The sequence below is a fragment of the Myotis brandtii genome, unplaced genomic scaffold (assembly GCF_000412655.1).
Source record: "Myotis brandtii unplaced genomic scaffold, ASM41265v1 scaffold84, whole genome shotgun sequence".
NCBI lineage: Eukaryota > Metazoa > Chordata > Mammalia > Chiroptera > Vespertilionidae > Myotis > Myotis brandtii.
Window position 1 is genome coordinate 180,831 of NW_005371410.1, and position 19,857 is coordinate 200,687.

At 38.9% G+C, this 19,857-nt stretch overlaps 1 protein-coding gene across 1 annotated transcript in view; it reads right to left on the reverse strand.

Moving 5' to 3' along the window:
* The window catches only part of APLF (aprataxin and PNKP like factor), a 56,498-nt gene extending 38,294 nt beyond the window's left edge, over positions 1 to 18,204 (reverse strand). Inside the window, exons 1-2 of the mRNA XM_014532083.1 lie at positions 18,186 to 18,204; positions 7,102 to 7,173 (exon numbers count right to left, since the gene is read on the reverse strand). Coding sequence (XP_014387569.1) covers positions 7,102 to 7,173; positions 18,186 to 18,188 — 75 coding nt within the window. The 5' untranslated portion in view covers positions 18,189 to 18,204. The remainder of the gene's footprint in view (positions 1 to 7,101; positions 7,174 to 18,185) is intronic.
* Positions 18,205 to 19,857: the final 1,653 nt, after the last annotated feature.

The window sequence follows — 19,857 nt, forward strand, 5'->3', positions numbered from 1 at the left end:
GGATTTATTTACCTTCTATAATTGAAACTTTGTTGCCTTCAGTGGAGCTCAGAGCTGGCCGGGAAGCTTGGCTTCCTCCATCACTGGAGCAACCAAGCTTCCTGCTCGCTTCAGCTCCGTGGCTGCCGGCTGCCATCTTGGTTGGGTTAATTTGCATATAGTTGCCCTGACTGGCTGGTGGGCGTGGCTTAAGGCATAGCAAAGGTATGGTCAATTTGCATGTTTGTCTTTTCTTAGATTAGATATTCACTTTCATTTTTTAAAAATGGTAAGCCTATATAAAATATAAACTAAGGAAAATATAAACAAGTCTAGAATGTTGTGATAAAACATGTCTTATCCCATCATACCCTCTATATGAATTGTTTGAATCAGTTCCTATAAGTTCAAAGGTTACCTATAATCATCTGATAAATCACCACTAGACTGTCAGGTCCATGGCTGCATATAACTGTACCTACCACAGAAGTCTCTAATAGCAGGAAGAATCAATATTTCAACTATCAGTCATTAGTGAATAATATCAGGAATGGCTCCAAAGAGTTTACTATAAGAAGTGAGGCTTAAAATCTAATGTATTTACTAAAAATGCTACCTGTTGAGTCACTTAAATAGATTCACCACTAAAACAATTTCAATTCCATTCTCTATAAGATAAATTTTTAAACAATAATCACTTTCATCTTCTAAAAAGCCCCCAATAGCAAGCAGCTAGGCACATAAGCTTCCTGGCTTTCAAAACCCCCAAGTAACTTTCTCACTCTACATAACTTCATCAAATATCATAACATTATCCTTTTAAACTAACCACAGAACCATGAAATTTGGGGAAAGAAACCTAGAAACTATTTAGCTCAACTTGTAAAGAAAAAAAGCTGAACTGTCCAAACAGTATGTTTAACCAAGCTGGGGGGCGGGGGGAGATACTAATATAGAACAGGGAGCAATGCAACAAAAGCTGTTATTGGAAAATACTAAGCATTGTTACCTATATGCCCAAATTTTATTTAAGAAAAAAAAGGACAATGTTGAAATTTAGAATGAATGTAATCTACCTAGTCCTGGCAATTTACTTTCATGAGGATTTGGCCATCAGACCCCTAGGTGAACCTGCAACTGAAAACATTTGTATTTTCTTTAAATCTGTGTTAAAAGCAAGCAGTAAAATTAAATTTAGAGATTAGGGATAGAGGTAAAAATTTAAAACAGAGGCTATACAAATTAGTAGGCAATTATTTTATTGATCAGGATCATTTTTCAAACCATGCACAAGACTACATAGGAATGGAGATGCAGTGATGCACCATATTCCTAAAAAAGTTGTGAATGTTTCATTTTTTAAATCAAGTTCTAATTTAAACTTAATGTTTAGAAGCCTTTCATTATGCTAGCAGTCACCCCTAATTTACCCCCCAAAGTGGCTCTCTGGCCAGAGATTTTGAGTGCAACAAGGCATGACAAGCCACCAGGTTCTGAGCTTGTGCACACTGCTGGGCTTGGAATCACTCCCTATTACTCCTTGAAAATCACTTCTTTTAAGGGAAGCCTACCCTTCCTTGAGTATGCCATGGTCACCAGAGTCAGCAATATTGGGTAACAGGAGGGACAATAGTCAAAGCAGGAATGTACATTAGTTTCTTCTAGAACACTGAACATTCGTTCAGTGAGGTTTGCCTCTTATAAGATATGATCATGTTGTTATTCATGAGTATTTTAGAAACTGAGATGAATCTCTAAACATTAAATAATGGTATAGTCCTAAATTTACAAACATTAAATACAAGGTATAAAATTCTAAGAGTAGAAAACATAAAATACTTTTAAATAGATTCACCACTAAAACAATTTCAATTCCATTCTCAATAAGATAAATTTTATTTGGCTGGGGGTTGGGTTGGGGGATAGACAGGTCAAAAGGGGGAAATGGAGAGACATCTGTAAGACTTTCAACAATAAAAATAATTTTTTTAAAAATGCATCACAAACCCAAAGTTAAGAAAACATTCAGTTTGAGTATTTTTTTTTTTTTACGTTAAAGCGCTTATTTAAATTTTAGGAGGTTAAATATCAAGCATTTAGCAAATTCAGCCACAAAAAAAGCAGACCAATGTGTGTGGTCTATGATCATCCTTTTTCTTTTCCTAAAACTATTCATACGGGGAATCCCAGAACTAAGAGCAAAAAATAATATTCCAAAAACTCTAATGTTTGGTCCTATAACTTATACCTAAATCAATATAATTCATTGAATATGTTTTAAAAATCAATGTTAAACTATATACACTCCAACTAAAAAGCTACACATGAAGTTCAACAGATAGTTTTTAAAAATCTAACAATATTAATAAATACAAAGAGAGAAGACATACACATGTACATACAAAAAATTTGGAGAAAAACAATGACATAACTACATATAAAGGAAAACGTGGACAATAATAAAATATTATAAATACTTTATGCCAATAGATTTGCGCCAAAATTGACAATTATCTTTAAGAATATAAACAACACTTTTAAAAATGGATGTTTATGTGTGTATGCGGGTGGCTTGTTTAAAAAGTAACTATAAAAAGAAAAGACGATTGAATTTGACCTATAATATTTAAAAAATACAATTAATAATTAAAAATCTTTCGAATCCCTCCGAAAACCAGACCCAAGTTTTAAAGAATTTTTTGAATATTCAAACTCTTCCAAGACTAAAAAAGATGGAAGTCTCTCAAATTCCTTCAATGAGGTTAGTTTAACTTTGATTCCTCAGGCAGACAAGGGCAGGCAAACCCAAGCCCACAGTGAATGGAAGATATGAACTGCCATATCAGAATCATATCATTGTTGTGTGCCTTTTAACATATCCCTGGGATTATAAAGGTGAACCTAAAGAGATGTTATTATTGTAGAATTGGTGCAAAAGATACATTATCCCTGAATAAATGGAACTAAAATATGGTCAATTTTCTATAGTTTACTCTTGGAGTTATCATCAAATATTAATGAAAGATTGCTTTGTACCCAAAAAAATAGGTTCCTCTTATTGTCAATGTTGTTATTTTTTTAATTTAGAAAGAATTCTCTCTCTTTTGCAAAAGTTGTGGAAAAGCTACTGCAGTATTGTATAGCTATTTTATAAGTACACTCAAAATTTTATGGGAAGAAAAACAATCACAATTCAAGAATTTTATTGCGCAATAGAAAAAACACAATCACCCAAATATGTATATTTTGAGGATCGATATCAAATGAAGACAAAAATATATCTTACAATTTTTACATATCTATGTAACTTCTCTTGATCACCAAGAACCAAAAAGAGTAAGATTCTATTAAAATGAAATAAGAGCATTGACAGCCATGAGTTCACCCTGAGGACATAACGAACCATTGGTGATAAAGTCATTTATAGAGAATATTATCATTTGGCCTTTATAATGTATTTTCTCCCTGCTGATATCAGACTAGCTTAAATTTGAAAAAAAAAATCATTATCTTCTCATGAGCTAACATTATCTCTTCATGCACTACTTCTAAGAACTACTAACAGAGACTTTTAGAGGAAAATATTAGAGAGAAAAAAGACAAATTTAAAAGTACAAATTAGTAATTGCTTAATTGCACTCATCTATCATAGTAAAAGCTACTTCTTATTAGATTAGCTTTCTAAATTGAAGGAGAGCAGAAAATATATTTAATCACTTAAACATAATTTGAAGCATACAGTATACAGAAGGGATCTTCATAATAAAACATTTGCTATATTCATTTACATAATTTTATAATGTTTTAAGCTAAAACTTATCTCTCAACTCTTTATTACACTTGTATATTTAAATTGCTTTAGCATAGCAAATAAAAATATGTAGTGTACGTTAAAATAAATGAACTAGAAATCACTTGTTCTCCTCATTCTCACTACTTTCAAGATCTCTAAAACTTCTATTAACAAAGTCAATTTTTAAAAAGAAAAAAAAAAGGCAGTTTTAGAATTTCTCAATACTAGTATTTCTCTAAATTGCACCTTGTAGGTACAGCTACAATAAGTAGATGAATAAATAAATAAATCTATTTCAAGGGAATAGGAATTTAATTGAAACTATCTAATCTAATAAAAGAGAAACATGCAAATTGACCATACCTCTGCTATGCCCCCAAGCCAAGCCCACCAGCCAATCAGAGTGACTATATGCAAATTAACCCAACCAAGATGGGGGTGGCTTGTTTAAAAAGTAACTATAAAAAGAAACCACAGAGCTGGAGCAAGCAGGAGGCTTGATTGCCCTGGCGATGGAGGAAGCCAAGCTTCCTGTCTGCCCTGGCTGGCTGTGGCCTCCGCTGAAGGCAACAAAGTTTCAATTATAGCAGATAAATAAACCCCAGATACCTGCTTCCAGCCAGCCTCCACTGAGAGCTTGGGTGTCTGGGGGCCATGGCCAGCCTGCAAACAGCCATCAGCCCCTCACTTAGGATGGCCACACCCTCATGGGGTGAGGGTCCCCGCTGTGGGCTTGGCCAGCCTGCAAACAGCCATCCATCCCTCACCCAGACTGACCAGGCATCCCAGCAGGACCCCCCCACCCTGAAGGGGGTGTGGCCAGCCTAAAAACAGCCCCCAGCCCCTCACCCAGGCTGGCCAGGCACTCCAGCGGGAACCCCCACCTGAAGGGGATGTGGCCAGTCTGAAAACGGCCCTCAGCCCCTCACCCAGGCTGTCCAGGCACCCAAGCAGGACCCCCACCCTGATCCAGGACACCCTTCAGGGCAAACCAGCTGGCCCCCTCCCATATACCAGGCCTCTATCCTATATAATAAAAGGGCAATATGCAAATTGACCCTAACAGCAGAGCAACTGGGATTCACTGGTCACTATGAGCTTCTCCCTGGTGGTCAGTGCACTCCCACACAGGGAACTCTGCTCAGCCACAAGCCAGGCTGATGGCTGCCAGTACAGCGGTGGTGGTGGGAGCCTCTCCTGCCTCCTCAGCAGCGCTAAGGATGTCCAACTGCAGTTTAGGCCTGCTCCCTGCTGGCAAGTGGACATCCCCCAAGGGCTCCCGGGCTGCCAGAGTGATGTCTGACTGCCAGCTTAGGCCCAATCCGCCGGGGAGCGGGCCTAAGACAGCAAGTGGTCATCCCCCGAGGGATCTCAGACTGCGAGAGGGCACAGGCCGGGCTGAGGGACCCCCCTGAGTGCACAAATTTTTGTGCACTGGGCCTCTAGTCCTATATAATAAAAGGCTAATATGCAAATCGACCGAACAGCAGAACAACCAGTCGCTATGATGCACAATGACCACCAGGGGGCAGGCGCTCAACGCAGGAGCTGCCCCCAGCCCGCAGGCCTGGGGGCCTGCCAGCCAACCTCTTGGTCCCTTCCCCTGGCCAGCAGGCTCTGATCACCCGATGGGGAACAGGAAACTAGGGGTAGGTGGAGGCAGACACGGGTGGTGCCGGGGCCCCTATCCCCCCACCGATCACCCCACACACAGAGGGCAACTGGTGGCAGCAGAGGGGGGAGGGCCGGCTGCTGGCAGCCAGGGAAGATCAGCCCTGACCACAGGTCAGGCCTAGGGACCCTACCCAGGCACGAATTTTGTGCACCGGGCCTCTAGTCCTCCTATATAATAAAAGACTAATATGCAAATTGACTGAACAGTGGAACAACCGGTTGCTATGATGCACATTGACCACCAGGGGGCAGATGCTTAACGCAGGAGCTGCTCTGGTGGTCAGTACGCTCCCACAGGGAGTGCACCACTCAGCCAGAAGCTGGGCTCACAGCTGGTGAGCGTAGCGGCAGTGGCAGGAACTTCTCCTACCTCTGCGGCAGCTCTATGGACCCCTCCGGGGATGTCCCCTGAGGGGTCCTGGACTGTGAAAGGGCGCAGGCTGGGCTGAGGGTCCTTCCCCCCTCCCCCGAGTGCATGAATCTCGTACACCAGGCCTCTAGTACTTTTATAAAAATCCATGATATCCCCATTCCTAGAAATGCCACATATAGTTCTCACTGCAGCATTTACTCATGAACTGAATAAATATTAACTATTATGCTAGATTCTAGAGATATGAAGATTTAGTCAGTGTCCCTATATTCAACAAGCTTATGGTCTACTAAGTCTCACTATGAAGAATAAGATAGTTGGACTCAAAGACAAATAACTGATGGTAAATAAGGCCCCCCCCCCCAAGAATGCCGACTACAGATATTAGCACTTTTCAAGACACTAAGACAATGTAGAATGAGATACAAACTTTCTTTAAAAGTATTTATTTAAGGTTGAGGTGGTGTGAATTCATTGAATACTAGAATTAAAAGGATATTTCTCAAATTTGGAGATAGTTCAACATAGGATAATAAAAGTACTATCTGTATTAAAAAAAGAACTAATAAAACAACAGGAAGTTATACATATTAAGATGAACATACATGTAGGTTTTTAAATGTTATAAATTAATGAAATTCATTCCATATTAATAATTTGAACACACCAGCATCAAGTCTAAAATAAATGGACCCTCATACACATATTTCATTCTCCTATACAATAGATTCTGCAAATGAAAAGGAATGATCACATAGTATATTCTCAGAACCTGCTTTCCCTACAACATATCAGTGCTTAAACTAAAAGCAAGTAATTAAAATTCTAGCCCTTAACAGGAACTTTCAAATTACAATTATTTTTAAAATCCTAAAGTTGAATAAGGTCTAAATTTTAGAAATAGTCAACTCTACACATAGAGGTATAGAAATCTATTAAAATATAACTCTATAACACTTAAAGTGACTTTGGTCACTACCCCACCACCTTAGTTATGAGCTTTTTTATAGGATCTTATTTGTAATACCCAGTCATGAACAAAATAATCATGTACATGTGAACTGGTAGTCATCTTTCATTAAATTCTGTGTAAATGTAACACTGCCCTATAGGAAAGAAGGTAAATAGTTTGATCTTTATCTCCCAATTATCTCCTGGCAATAAGAAGGATATGTTTTGACATTAATTTCCTATTTCCATAACTTAAAAAATAAGCCCCTCTGATCCGAAGCTGGGAAAAAGTGAGAGACAAAACGTTAAAATGTATCATTAACATATTTACCGGTTTGATTCGAAGCTGACCACCCACCACCTCAAGAATCGCATGTCTTCTGGACACTCTCTTGTCTGTTATCTACAGTGGAAAAAAATAAAAATTTCAAATACAGCCACCTCCCCAAAAAAACAACAATAACAACCACAACAAACCATGATTGTCCTCATTGAACAAAAAAACAAAACAACTCAGAGATTAAGAGACCTGCCCCAAATTCAGAGAAGAATAAATGGCTAAGCAGAGACTCAAGCTTGCAATCTAACAGATCCCAAAACCTACATGATGGTTTCCATTCAAGGCAGACATTTAGTGGGGATTCTTATCAATAATATTCATAAAATGAGAAAAAATCTATATAATATGTACTTATTAGAAAACATTTCAAATACAGGAAATGTAGTGTAGGTCATGATGACCAACAGCTTTTAAAAGCAGCAGTTTAGTAAGTGTATAAGGTAAGGCTACAGGCTTTGGGGTCAAGCAGACCTGCATTTGAGCTCTGGAGCCATCAGCACTACTTAAGACAACAGGAAGGTAGGAGAGGGAGTAGTGACAATCAAATGTTTACAGTGAAGACAAGACTATCATCTAATATATATATTTGCTTTCTGTGTTTGAGCCAATAGTGCTCTACTTATGCTCACAATCATTTCTGCATACAAAAGTTTAAAAACTGTTTGCACTTTAAATGCTAAAATTGCCAATCAAGCCCTGGCTGCATGGCTATAAACTCAATAGTTCATATTACCTTTGTAATTTGTGGCTGATTCATATGACAACATTTCAAGCATCGATTTAGGATAATTATTTGGTCCATCTTATGGTTACCTTGGTATCTATCATTTACCCACATCAAAACCAAAATGATAGGTAAAAGCAGAAACTACAGCAATGCCTAAATTCAATTAAATCCATTAGATTTGCAAAACCTGGCAAAATGTGAAACTACCAGGAATCAATACCCATTTTTTTAAGCCAGAGAGCAGTTCCACACTTAAGACTGTAACTCAAAAGTAGTAACATCAAGCATCACAGCAGAATGAATTCCACATCCAAAAATTTTCCACACAGCTGCAAGTTAATATTTAGAATATTTTCTAAAATAAAGTATCTTTTTTATTGTTGAAAATATTACAGATGCTCTCTCTTTCCCCCATTATCGCCCCTCCTCCTCACTCCTGCCCCCTCTCAGGCCTTCATTGAACTAAGTATCTTAAAGGCAGCCCTATTAAAATTAGCCACTATTAGCCACCATGGTTATTTCAGAAACATAAATATAAACTATAACGTATCCTACCAGAAAAGAAAGGATAGAAATTCAGAAGTTCCTATAATCTTCCCAATAATGTACCTTAGTGGGCCAAAATCAACAGCAGTTATCGGGTAACCCACTTTACCATTTGCATACAGCTTTCACTTAAGTGTTGAGATTCACTATAAACAGTACTCAATACTGTTATAGCTATTATTCACATTTTACATATTTGGAAATTGAAAGCTTAGAGAATTTAAGTAACTTCTGTAGGTCATTTTTGAGTAGGTAGTCCTCCAAATTCATACTGTTATTAATAAAAATATGTGAGGAAATATTCATGTGATTCTACATCTACATGTAATCATTCAGACATAGTTTCAATAAATGCAAATCATTCTGTGGCTGAGAGTAAGAAGTTTATATTTCTAACTTGAATACTAAGATCTCATTGTTAAGTTCAACAATACAAGTCAATTTGCTAACCAATACTATCCTGTATAATAAAAGCCCAGCGAGCAAAATGGCGGACAACCAGAACGATCACAGCCCCTCGCCCTGGCTGGCCCCGCACCCCAGTGAGCAGTTAGAGGTAGGCAGGCAGGCAGAGGCAGTCAGGGGTGATCAGGCAGGCAGGCGAGTGGTTAGGGGCAATGAGGCAGGCAGGAGAGTGGTTAGGGGCAATCAGTCAGGCAGGCTAGTAGTTAGGGAAGATCAGACAGGTAGGCAGAGGCGGTTAGGGGTGATGAGGCAGGCAAGCAGAGGTGGTTAGGGACAATCAGGCAGGCAGGTGAGTGGTTAGGGGTGATCAGACAGGCAAGCAGAGGTGATTAGGGACAATCAGTCAGGCAGGCAGAGTGGATAGGGGCGATCAGATAGGCAGGTGAGTGGTTAGGGGCGATCAGGCAGGCAAGCAGAGGTGGTTAGGGGCGATCAGGCAGGCAGGCGAGTGGTTAGGAGCCAGCGGTCCCGGATTGTAAGAGGGATGTTCAACTGCCAGTTTAGGCCCGATCCCGAAGGGATTCCTGCGGGATCGGGCCTAAACCAGCAGTTGGACATGCCCCGAAAGGTCCCTGATTGCGAGAGGGTGCAGGCTGGGCTGAGGGAATCCCCCTTCCCATGCACAAATTTCATACACCAGGCCTCTAGTAGAGTAATAAACTGTCAAACATAAAACCATGACACATAATGATGGTTCTTGTAATTGTCCAGCTTGGGTTTCTTTTTTTCCAATCTATATTTTTGCAGGAAGCAATAATAGACTCTTCCTAGCTGTCTGAAGTAGGCTTCACTGACAGACACACCAGCAAGAACGATTTTTAAATAATATAAAAGTATAATATGACCTCTAGTGGTCATATGACTCCACACAATGTAATTTCATTGCTAGATGTGCATCTCTATAAAGAACCAAAAAAGTGCTTTAAAGTCTTTGAAATTAACATCCCTCAGGCACTTAGCTATAATTGTCCCTTTTAAACCATACCTCTAACAAATGAGTAAGTTTTAAAAATATTATGTTTTCTCAATGGAAAGCTTAAAGGTTTAATAAATTATCATTAAAGCTTATTTTAATTTCAGGATGGGGTGAGAAGGGTGGGTGGTAGGTGGAAGATAGGTCACAAATAAATTATCCTAAATATCTTAGGACCTACTTACTTTAACAGTTGATCACTGCTCCTTGTGCAGAATGAATATCCACACATTGTTATTAATATATTAACTGTAACAGCAATCATGTATCAAGAACACTATACATATCATGTATTATCCTTTTTAATCTTCACAAAATCTGTGAAGAAGATACTATTATCTTCATCTTTATAGATGAGAAATGGCGGTACGGAGAGATTAGGCAACTACGTGAAGTTACGTAGCCAATGAGCAGTGGAACCAGGATTTGAACTCACAGAATCTGATTCTAGAGATACCTTTGCTCTTAACACTGTACTGCCCTCATCATCATTAGGTTAAACATTATTTTTTAGATTATTTACTACAATATACGAACAAAACTGGAAATAAAGCAGAATGGCTATTTAACCAGCAAGTAGACATTCTGAGAAAATTTAAGCTCTAAATAAAGCTCCAAGAGGCCTCATTTCTCACTTGGTCCTATTTATTCTAACGGTCATACCCAAGTCTAACAAGATGTGTTATCTAAATTCCCAATTCTCTATTCACAGTAGAGAATAAAGTGGACAGGGTTTAGTAAGCAAAGCATTGACAATGGGGTGGGGATAGGAGAAATGACTAATGTTGGTCTGCAAGTGGAAAGAGAAAGGCTACAGAAAAACAAAGAAACCCCAGGATTCAAAAAGAATATGCTGGCTAGAAGCTATTGAGAGTAGGGACAAATGACATAACATCATTCAAAAGGTACTAAAGTCTTACCCCAAGTTTGCTTATTGATTATAGGAGTCATCAATAAATGAAAACTTCATTTGAAAGTCAGACATTTTGGTATCTTAGCCATAAAAATAGTTAAAATCACGGAATTCCAGTTTCATATAGAATAACCATACCCACCTAAAAATCCTAATCATACCACATACCTCCCACCAAATCTAAGATCAATAAATAAAGCAAATAAAACCAACTATATCACACATCTAAAGTACTAGGACACAGACATCACCACCAACTTTAATTTACATGTATGAGGGGAAAGAGACATCAAATGCAGAAGATCAAGCTTCAGGACCTATGCTGCAATCCACAGGTGGCAACTGGGAGGAAAAGAAAAAGAGAAGAGAGGACAGTGAGTCACAGATAATATCACTCCCTGAAGAGTAGTCACACCTTGAGTGGGAAATGCTGAAAACACATCTCACATCCAGCAGTTCAGACGACCAGCAAAACTGGGAATAACTTGGGCATCAATATGAATAATGATTATAGTGGAATATAACACAAACAATACAAAAATAATCCATGAATTCATACTGAACTCAAGAAAGGGGCTGGGGCTAGGGCTGGGAAGAAAAGCCTTTCTTTATAAAACAATGCCTGCTAATGTAGAAGAAAAAAAAGTACCCCAAAAATCACTATTTTGTAACCACCAAAGTATGAGCTAACTCAGTAAAGGATCAATGGATGTTAATTTTCAGGTGAAAGCTTGATGGGAAACAATATTCATGAAGTCTCAAGGCATCACTCCATAGACTACTGTGAAGGAAATGTCCTCTTCACTGGGAGAAGTCTGGCACCACCTTCCCCAACTGATCACACTAATAAAAACAGGGCGAACAGAACAACCAAGAGCTGGGCCTCCTGACATGCTGCTCCCAGTTCACATCATCTATGGAATACTCTTACCCAGAATGCTTAACCTGAGTCTAACTATGTGGAAACAATCATTCAAATCAAACTCGTGGGCATTCTATGAAATCACTGGCCTGGACTCCTAAAGCATTAGTGCTATGAAAGACAGAACAGGTCTAGATTACAGATTATATATATGTTGTTGTTAATCCTCACCCAAGGATATTTTTTCATTGATTTTTAGAGTGTTAGGGAGGTGAAGAGACAGAGAGAGAGAAACATTGATGTGAGAGAGACACATCAATTGGCTGCCTCCTGCATGTGTCCCGACCAGGGCTAGGGATCAAGCCTGCAACTGAGGTACGTGCCCTTGACCAGAATAAAATCCGGAACCCTTCAGTCTGCCGGCCGACACTCTATCCATTGAACCAAAACAGCTAGGACCAGATAATATTTGATTGGATCCTCAATTGTTTTAAATGCTAAAAAAAAGACATTATTGGAAAAGTAGGATAAAACTGAATGTGGAATATTAAAATTTATTACAGTTACAAATTTCTCGAATGTGTGTATTTATTTTCTATTTATGTAGAAACAACCTTGTTCTTAGGTAAAACGTGTTGACATACTTAGAGATAAAGTGCCATAACACCTGTAGTATACTTTCAAATGGGTTCAAGAGAAAGAAAAAGACAAAGTAAATAAAACAATATGTTAACTATTAGTTAACCTAAGTTAGGATATATGTGTGTTCATTGTACTATTCTTTCCAACTTTTCTGTAGGTCTGAAATCTTTCAAAATGAAAAGTTCAGGAAAAAATAACTACTATTTCAAAAATGTTGGTACTTAAGAGTTACCATCAAGTTAATTAGAAAATGTAGTGTACATGATTGCTAAATAACATGATAAATATAGTATATTTCTATTTATAGTCTCTTCAGTAAAATTAATAAGCATCTTTCTATTACATGTACTTTAAATAGGCACCACAACTGATAGCTAATAGGCCACAAATCACATTGTTTTTTCATTTCTACTTTGAAGAGTATACGCACCCTCCATCTCACCAGCACTCCCTGTAATCTTCCACTGAGCCCACTTTACTCTTTATGGCATACCTGGCCTCTGGTGGCATTTGAATTTGCAACTCACAATTTAAACAACACATATACTTTTTATATGCTAATTCTTCCCATGTGACACTGTGTACCAAATGCTACTAGTTGCTTAATCAATATCTACTCATTTCTTCTTCACTACTAATAGTACTCCAATTTATTCGGGTAACAATGTGCCCAGAATTCTTTGTGGTGACGGATGGACAACAAACACAGTTCTAGCAAAGGATATAAGAGGGATTGTGTTTTAACCACATTTTCTAGCTTCTGAATTTTCTGCTTTGATACCTAGGGCATTACTGACAAGGAAAGAACTACCCTTCCCAGGGTTATGGGATTCTTAGAGATAATAAACGAATGACTCACCTGTAAGTGCACATTTCATATGCAAACTAACCAATCCAAAACCTTACCCCCAATCCCCTGGCTTTACCTGGCTCTTAAACTGCCCTAATCACCACAGAGCTATGCATCAGACAACTAAGGGCAGCCCCAAGGGACCTCAGCTCAATAACATTATTCAAACCAGTCCATCCTAACCTGCTTCCTTGCCTTGCCCATTCATTCAGGAGAAAGCCACAATAAAGGCTTTCCCCTCCAGTTTCCCTAGCTCTCTCCACCTTCTGCCTTCCACTGACCTAGGGTTCCCTAGTGTGGCCCTGCATGGTGTGCCCTTCTTTGCCTTGGGAACTGTGAGTAATAAATTGTCTTTTCAATGGCAACCATCTCCTGATCAGTTGGCCTCACCATACCTGATTAAAACCATAAAATCTATATTTTAAAACAGAGTAGAGCTTCTGGAAAGATTGACTTCCCGATAAAAAGGACCTGGCTCAACTGGCATTCACCTTTTGCCCTCCACCTTTCTTTCTTCCTGCTTAAATCTGACTCCTCAAAGTACAGCAGCCATCCACGACTACAGACATGAAAACCATATGCAAAGGCTGAGCAAGGAGCACAGAAGAGCCCATTCCTGGAGTAGCTGCACCAGCCTGGACTGACTGCCCCTGTGATCCTCTATTACAGAAGAAAAACCTATTTGATTAAGCTGCCATCTACACTTTTGTGTTACTTACAGCCAAGAGCAATTGTGATTAATACCCATTACTTTAGCAACTGTTATGTTGATACTAGACATCTAATAACAAATTCATTTATGCTCAGCCATCTAGAGAAAGAATATTAAGAAACAGAAAAGCTAACTAAACTGAGTACTCCAGAACAAGAACTTTATTATTAAATGAATTGGGTATCATGTGGCAGGAACTCAGAAAGGAAACCCTGATGGATACCCAGGCTGAAGGATAATGCTGAAGTCACTCCTCTCCTCCGTGACCAGCTCTAAAGTGACAGCAGTTTTCTTCAGGTACTATAAAAATACCTCTTATTAAAATTCTTCACGTTGTTTCTTGACCGGGAGCACGGCTCTCTGTTTTTATATAGCCTTTGTATTGATACAAAGTGGTTCCCTTATCTTTGATTTTCTGGTTTTGAATTGAATGTTTCATGCATTATGATCAAAAGTTTGTGCCAGAAGAAACATAACAACATAAAGGAACTGTTGGTGACTTGTTTGCCACATATTCATTTTTGGCATTTATTGAGGTCAAACAAAATGAAGATTTTCTTATGCTACCAGGAGAAATGCTTAGATGTTTTGAATCAAGGTCTCTAACCTATTTGTTTATTATTTCCAAAATCCTAAAAATAAACCTGAATAAAGTAAAAGCAGAATAGCTACTGGACCTTGAAATAGATAGAATAGAATGGTACCACTCATTTCATTTTTGCCTATATGTATTTACAGAAAAACCAACACCAGTTAATTTTTCTTAAGATGTTTTTCCAGAGAAATTTCTGAATATCGTAGACAAATATAACTCAATAATTCAATGTTCCCATTTAGTCTGCTTCCTATAAATGTAAGAACAGAAAAGAGGTAAAATTTGTTTGTTTGTGTGTTGTTGTTTTTCCAGTATAAATTACATAGCCCACTAAGGCCTAAGAGAATAAAAATTTCCTTGTACAGTACTTTATAATTTTCAGTGCTTTCACATAAGATTATCTAGTTTGCTCTATCAACAATTAATAAAAAATACACCAATTCAAACTTTCATGGTAGAGAAAAATAGAAAACCACCTGAGATCTGAGTATGTGTTATGGGAAAATGCACAGACCCAAAGAAACACAAGATCTATTTTAGTCATGATTTGCATAAAATTCCTCAGTGTGTGTGTGTGTGTGTGTGTGTGTGTGTGTGTGTTTGCATGTGTAAAGTCAATAAAATCCAAAATTAAGACCTGAATTGAATAGGCTGGCTACTGTAAAGCAGTCTTCAAGCCATAAAGTTTTCTTATCTAGAGAGCTTCCCAGTATCGGGTCCAGAATACACTTCAAAGCTCAATGACCAACACTGAGACTCAACCATAACTTTACATTAGTTTATCTTATTCCTCATAAGAGCAAAAGTTAATTGACATAAGATGTTTATTATTTCACTTGGAATTTACCCAAGACCAATTTCTGATATTAAGAAAAGACAACTTTGGTCTGATCAGTGTGGCTCAGTGGTTGAGTATCCACCTATGAACCAGGAGATCCTGGTTCAATTCCCAGTCAGGAAACATGCAGGTTGCAGGCACAATCCCCAATAGGGGGCATGCAGGAGGCGCCGATAACTGATGTTTCTATCTCTTTCTCCCTCTCCCTTCCTCTCTGAAATCAATATTTAAAAAATATGTATTTTTTATAGAAATATATATTTTTTTAAAAAAAGGACAACTTTGAGAAAATATACTTGATTTTGGCCATAAGCTCTCTAGGCAGACTCCAATTTACAAATAAGCTTACAAAGGTTATTAGTATACTGGAGGTGAAGTAGTTTTTTGAAATTTGTGAATATACTTTTCCATAAGAATAACAGGGTAAATGGTAAGGTTATCAGGCTATCTCACAAATACCTATTTAATCCACAATACTGATGAAATGTGGATCATGTAGATTTTTAAAAGTAAAATCCAATACTTTCTGATCTCCTAATTCAAGGTTGCTGAATTGTTAGCCAATATGATGGATCCGTGCTGACTTGCTGCTGTTGAAATTTCAACTCACCTAACCTGTTTGGTTTGCAATGCAGCTTGCAGAGTGAATGCTATACAAGTGTGGGAACATCATCTTCATCATCAATATATTATTACAGAGACAACATGGTGAGTAAATGCATAAGAAAAGTTTAGGAGGACAAAACTGCATTTAAATCCTCATTTGAGACTTTAGTAAATTAAAGTTTCTTAATTGTAACTTATTTAGTTCAGTTCAGCAGACCTTTCTTAAAGACCTACTCTGTGCCAAGCATCCTTCACAGTGTGTCTAGAAGTGGTGTTGAACTCTGGTTTCATAACAGAATCATCTTCAAAGCTTAAAAAACACAGATATCCAGAAACCACCTACAGAATCAAGTTACCAGAGAAAGGAGTTCGTACAGAAGTATGAAGGCATATGAAAAAATAGGCAGATGATAATTTTTATATACATAAGAAAAGTAATTCACTACACACCTACTAGAAGGCCCAAAGCCAAAACACTGACAATACCAAACTCTGAAGAAGATTTGGGACGGGAACTCTCTCTCATTCATTGCTGGTAGAAATGCAAATAGTATAGCCACTTTGGAAGACAGTTGGCAGTTTCTTACAAAACTAAATACATTATTACCATACAATCCTGTGCATAGATGTTTAAAACAGCCTTAGTCATAACTGTCAAATTTGGAAGTATCCAAGATGTCCTTCAGTAGGTAAATGGATAAACTATAGAACATCCAGACAATGGAATATTACTCATCATTAAAAAGCCATGAAAAGCTATGGAAACTTAAGTACATATTACTAAGTAAAAGAAGCCAATCTGATAAGTCCACATATGCATACTGCATGATTCCAATGATAGGATATTCTGCAAAGGTACAACTATAGAGACAGTAAACAGTTCAGTAGTTGCCAGGGGCTGGGAGGGAAAGGAAGGATGAATAGACAGAGCACAGAGAATTTTCCAGACAGTAAAACTATTCTGTGTGGTACTACAATGGTGGATACATGTCATTACACATTTGTCAAAACCCATAGAATGTACACAAAGACTGAACCCCACTGTAAACTATGGACTTTGGGCAATAATGACATGTCAATATAAGTTTATAGAACATACCACGGTCGGACAGGATGTTGATAGTGGGGGAGGCTGCAGATGGGGGTGGAGGTAGATAGGACTCTGTACTTTCAACTCAGTTCTACCTAAAACTGCTATACAAAATAACGCCTTTACAAAAAGAGAAAGGAAAATAATAAATGCTATAAAAATAATGTCTGTAAAAAGTTAAATGGGATCATTGTTGTAATGATTATCCCACAAGTCTAGTCAGTGTGTGTGTGTGGCGGGGGGGCGGGGGGGGGGGGAAGGGGGAACCCCCAGCCAGGCCTGCACCCTCTTGCAATCCAGGACCCCTTGGAGGATGTCTGACTACAGATTTAGGCCCGATCCTTAGAGGCAATCAGACATTCCTCTTGCAATCTGGGACCACTGGTTCCTAATTGCTCGCCTGGCTCCTAACTGCTCACCTGCCTGCCTGATCACCCCTAACCACTCGCCTGCCTGTCTGATTGCCCCTAACCACCTCTGCATGCCTGACTGATCGCCCCTAACCCCTCTGCCTGTCTGCCTGATTGCCCCTAACCACTCACCTGCCTGCGTGATCACCCCTAACCACTCACCCGCCTGCCTGATGGCTGCTAACCACCTCTGCCTGCCTGCCTGATTGTCCCTAACCACTAGCCTGCCTGTGCGATCACCCCTAGCCCCTCTGTGTGCCTGCTGATCACCCCTAACTACTTGCCTGCCTGCCTGAGCACCTCCTCTGCCTGCCTGCCTGATTGCCCCTAACCACTCTGCCTGCCTGCCTGATCACCCCTCACCGCCTCTGCCATGGCTTCATCCAGAAGGACCTCTGGAATGACATCTGGAAGTTCGTTTGGCTGCCTGGTCTAATTAATATATTACACTCTTATTATTATAGATCATTTCAGATAGATGCGAATTTACAATTAACTTCCTGAGTTTTTCCACTTAAAACTAAGTCGTTGCTCTCTCATACTACCAAAAAAAAAAAAAAGGAAAAAAATAAACCCCACCTTACTGGAATTGCTATTGTTTGAAAAAGCAACCCTCATGTTGAGTTTTAACCACTACAGAGAAGAAATACATGTCTGTCAGCTCCCAAATCTTAAAAACCACAGATGATTTGTTAGTTCCTCAAATTTTTCCTTCAATGTATTTAGGATATTGTTCATAGGCACTTCTAATGCCTGCCAAATTTGGCAATAGAATCCCATCACTGGATTTTGCTTTCAAAAGGAAAAGCAAAATCCAGATCGGATAATTGACTTACTACTCCTTACCATTTTAAAAAACAGAAGCCAAATAGGCTCATATCACAATAACAAACCTAGAACACAAAAGATCAAGCTACAAATGGTGAAAGGGTCTGCAACTTACATGTTTATAAAACATAGGCCTAAAACTCATCAATCTTTTAACTAGATCCATAGAACTCTGCATTGGTGATATAATTTGTTAAGCAAATCAAAATTCATTAGTCACCAGTCAAAGATCTAGATGAAGCACATACTCTGCTAAGTTCCTAACTTAGATATAGATAAAGATATACATAGAGGGAGAGAGGGAGAGAGAAAAGGATAGAGGGAGAGATAGAAATAGGGAAGAAGGAAGAGGAGAGAAAAGGGTAGGTAGACGACAAACCTCCCAGGCAGTTCCTTCAAATGTTTGTACAGCTTAATAAATTGTGGCAAAAAGTATCAGTGTTATTGAAGCATTTAAGTAATGACTTGCCAGGTAAAAAAAAATAAAAATAAACAACAGGTGAATTTCAACTTTCTTACTTAACCTTACTACACACACACACACACACACACACACACACACACACACACATCCCTTTAGGACTGACTTCCTTCTCACTTTTCCTGCTTGGAGAAGGGTTCTTGCGCTAATACCAATGGTTCCATTTAGACACTGGAGGTTAACCAGGATAACAGTCCATACCCATTACTCCCTGGCATTACCTCACGGGCACAGGTTTGTCTCCACCATCCAAGAGAAAACTAGAGGGCATCAACCCATGTCTCATATTTGGATGCCCCACAGTGCTAGAGTCTACAAAATGTGTTGCACAAAGTGGGCACTAAAAAAGAAATGTTGACTATTAAGAAAACATGCATGTACATATTTAGAAGGAGAGCTACAAAATTTCAGAATGCAACAGACCACTTTTCTAATTCTTAAACATCCCAAAGAGGGTGGAGATTAAACAGCTTAGTGTCACTTTGTGTCCAAAACCTTACGTGTGGCCTTTAAATAACCGATCTACAACTCAATTGTCTCATCTGAACAATAAGGATAATAAGAGCACCTAACTCCCATGGTTTTGAAAGAATTAAAGAACTTGGTATGCCTGCAACACTACACACCCCATAAGGGTTAGCAGCTACTGAAAGACTATTCGGATAAAAGTGAGGCCATCAGTCACACACAAGAGGCCAAAAACGTAAAAGAAATTATTCTAGAAAAGATAAATTCGGGGGTTGGCAAACTTTTTTTTCTATAAAGAGCCAGAAACTAGTGTAAATATTGTGGTTTGTCAAGTCAAGAGGCAATATCCACAGCCTTTGGAGCAACTATTCCCCTGAAAGGCTAACAGGTTCTTTGTTTGTTTACATTTTCCACTTTAAAACTTAAAGTTCTTAGGACGCAGGCCCATTCCAAAACAGGCTGGATTTGGATCCAGGGCCACAGTCTGCCGACCACCGGATGAGATGATAATGATGATAACACAAGTTGGTGCTTTTTAAAGGCAACATAAGGGAAACGTGTGTGAGTGGATTCAAGTTGAGTGAAAAACGTGCTGCCCCCAAACTTTTAAAATCCCGACATGGCCGGCGTGGTGGGGAATAGGTTCAGGAGGGGAAACGGCCGCAGAAGCGAGCGAGATCGTTCGCTGCACGGCTCTCGGGTCCGGCCGAGCCCTCGCACACTTACTCCCAGCAGCGGCCC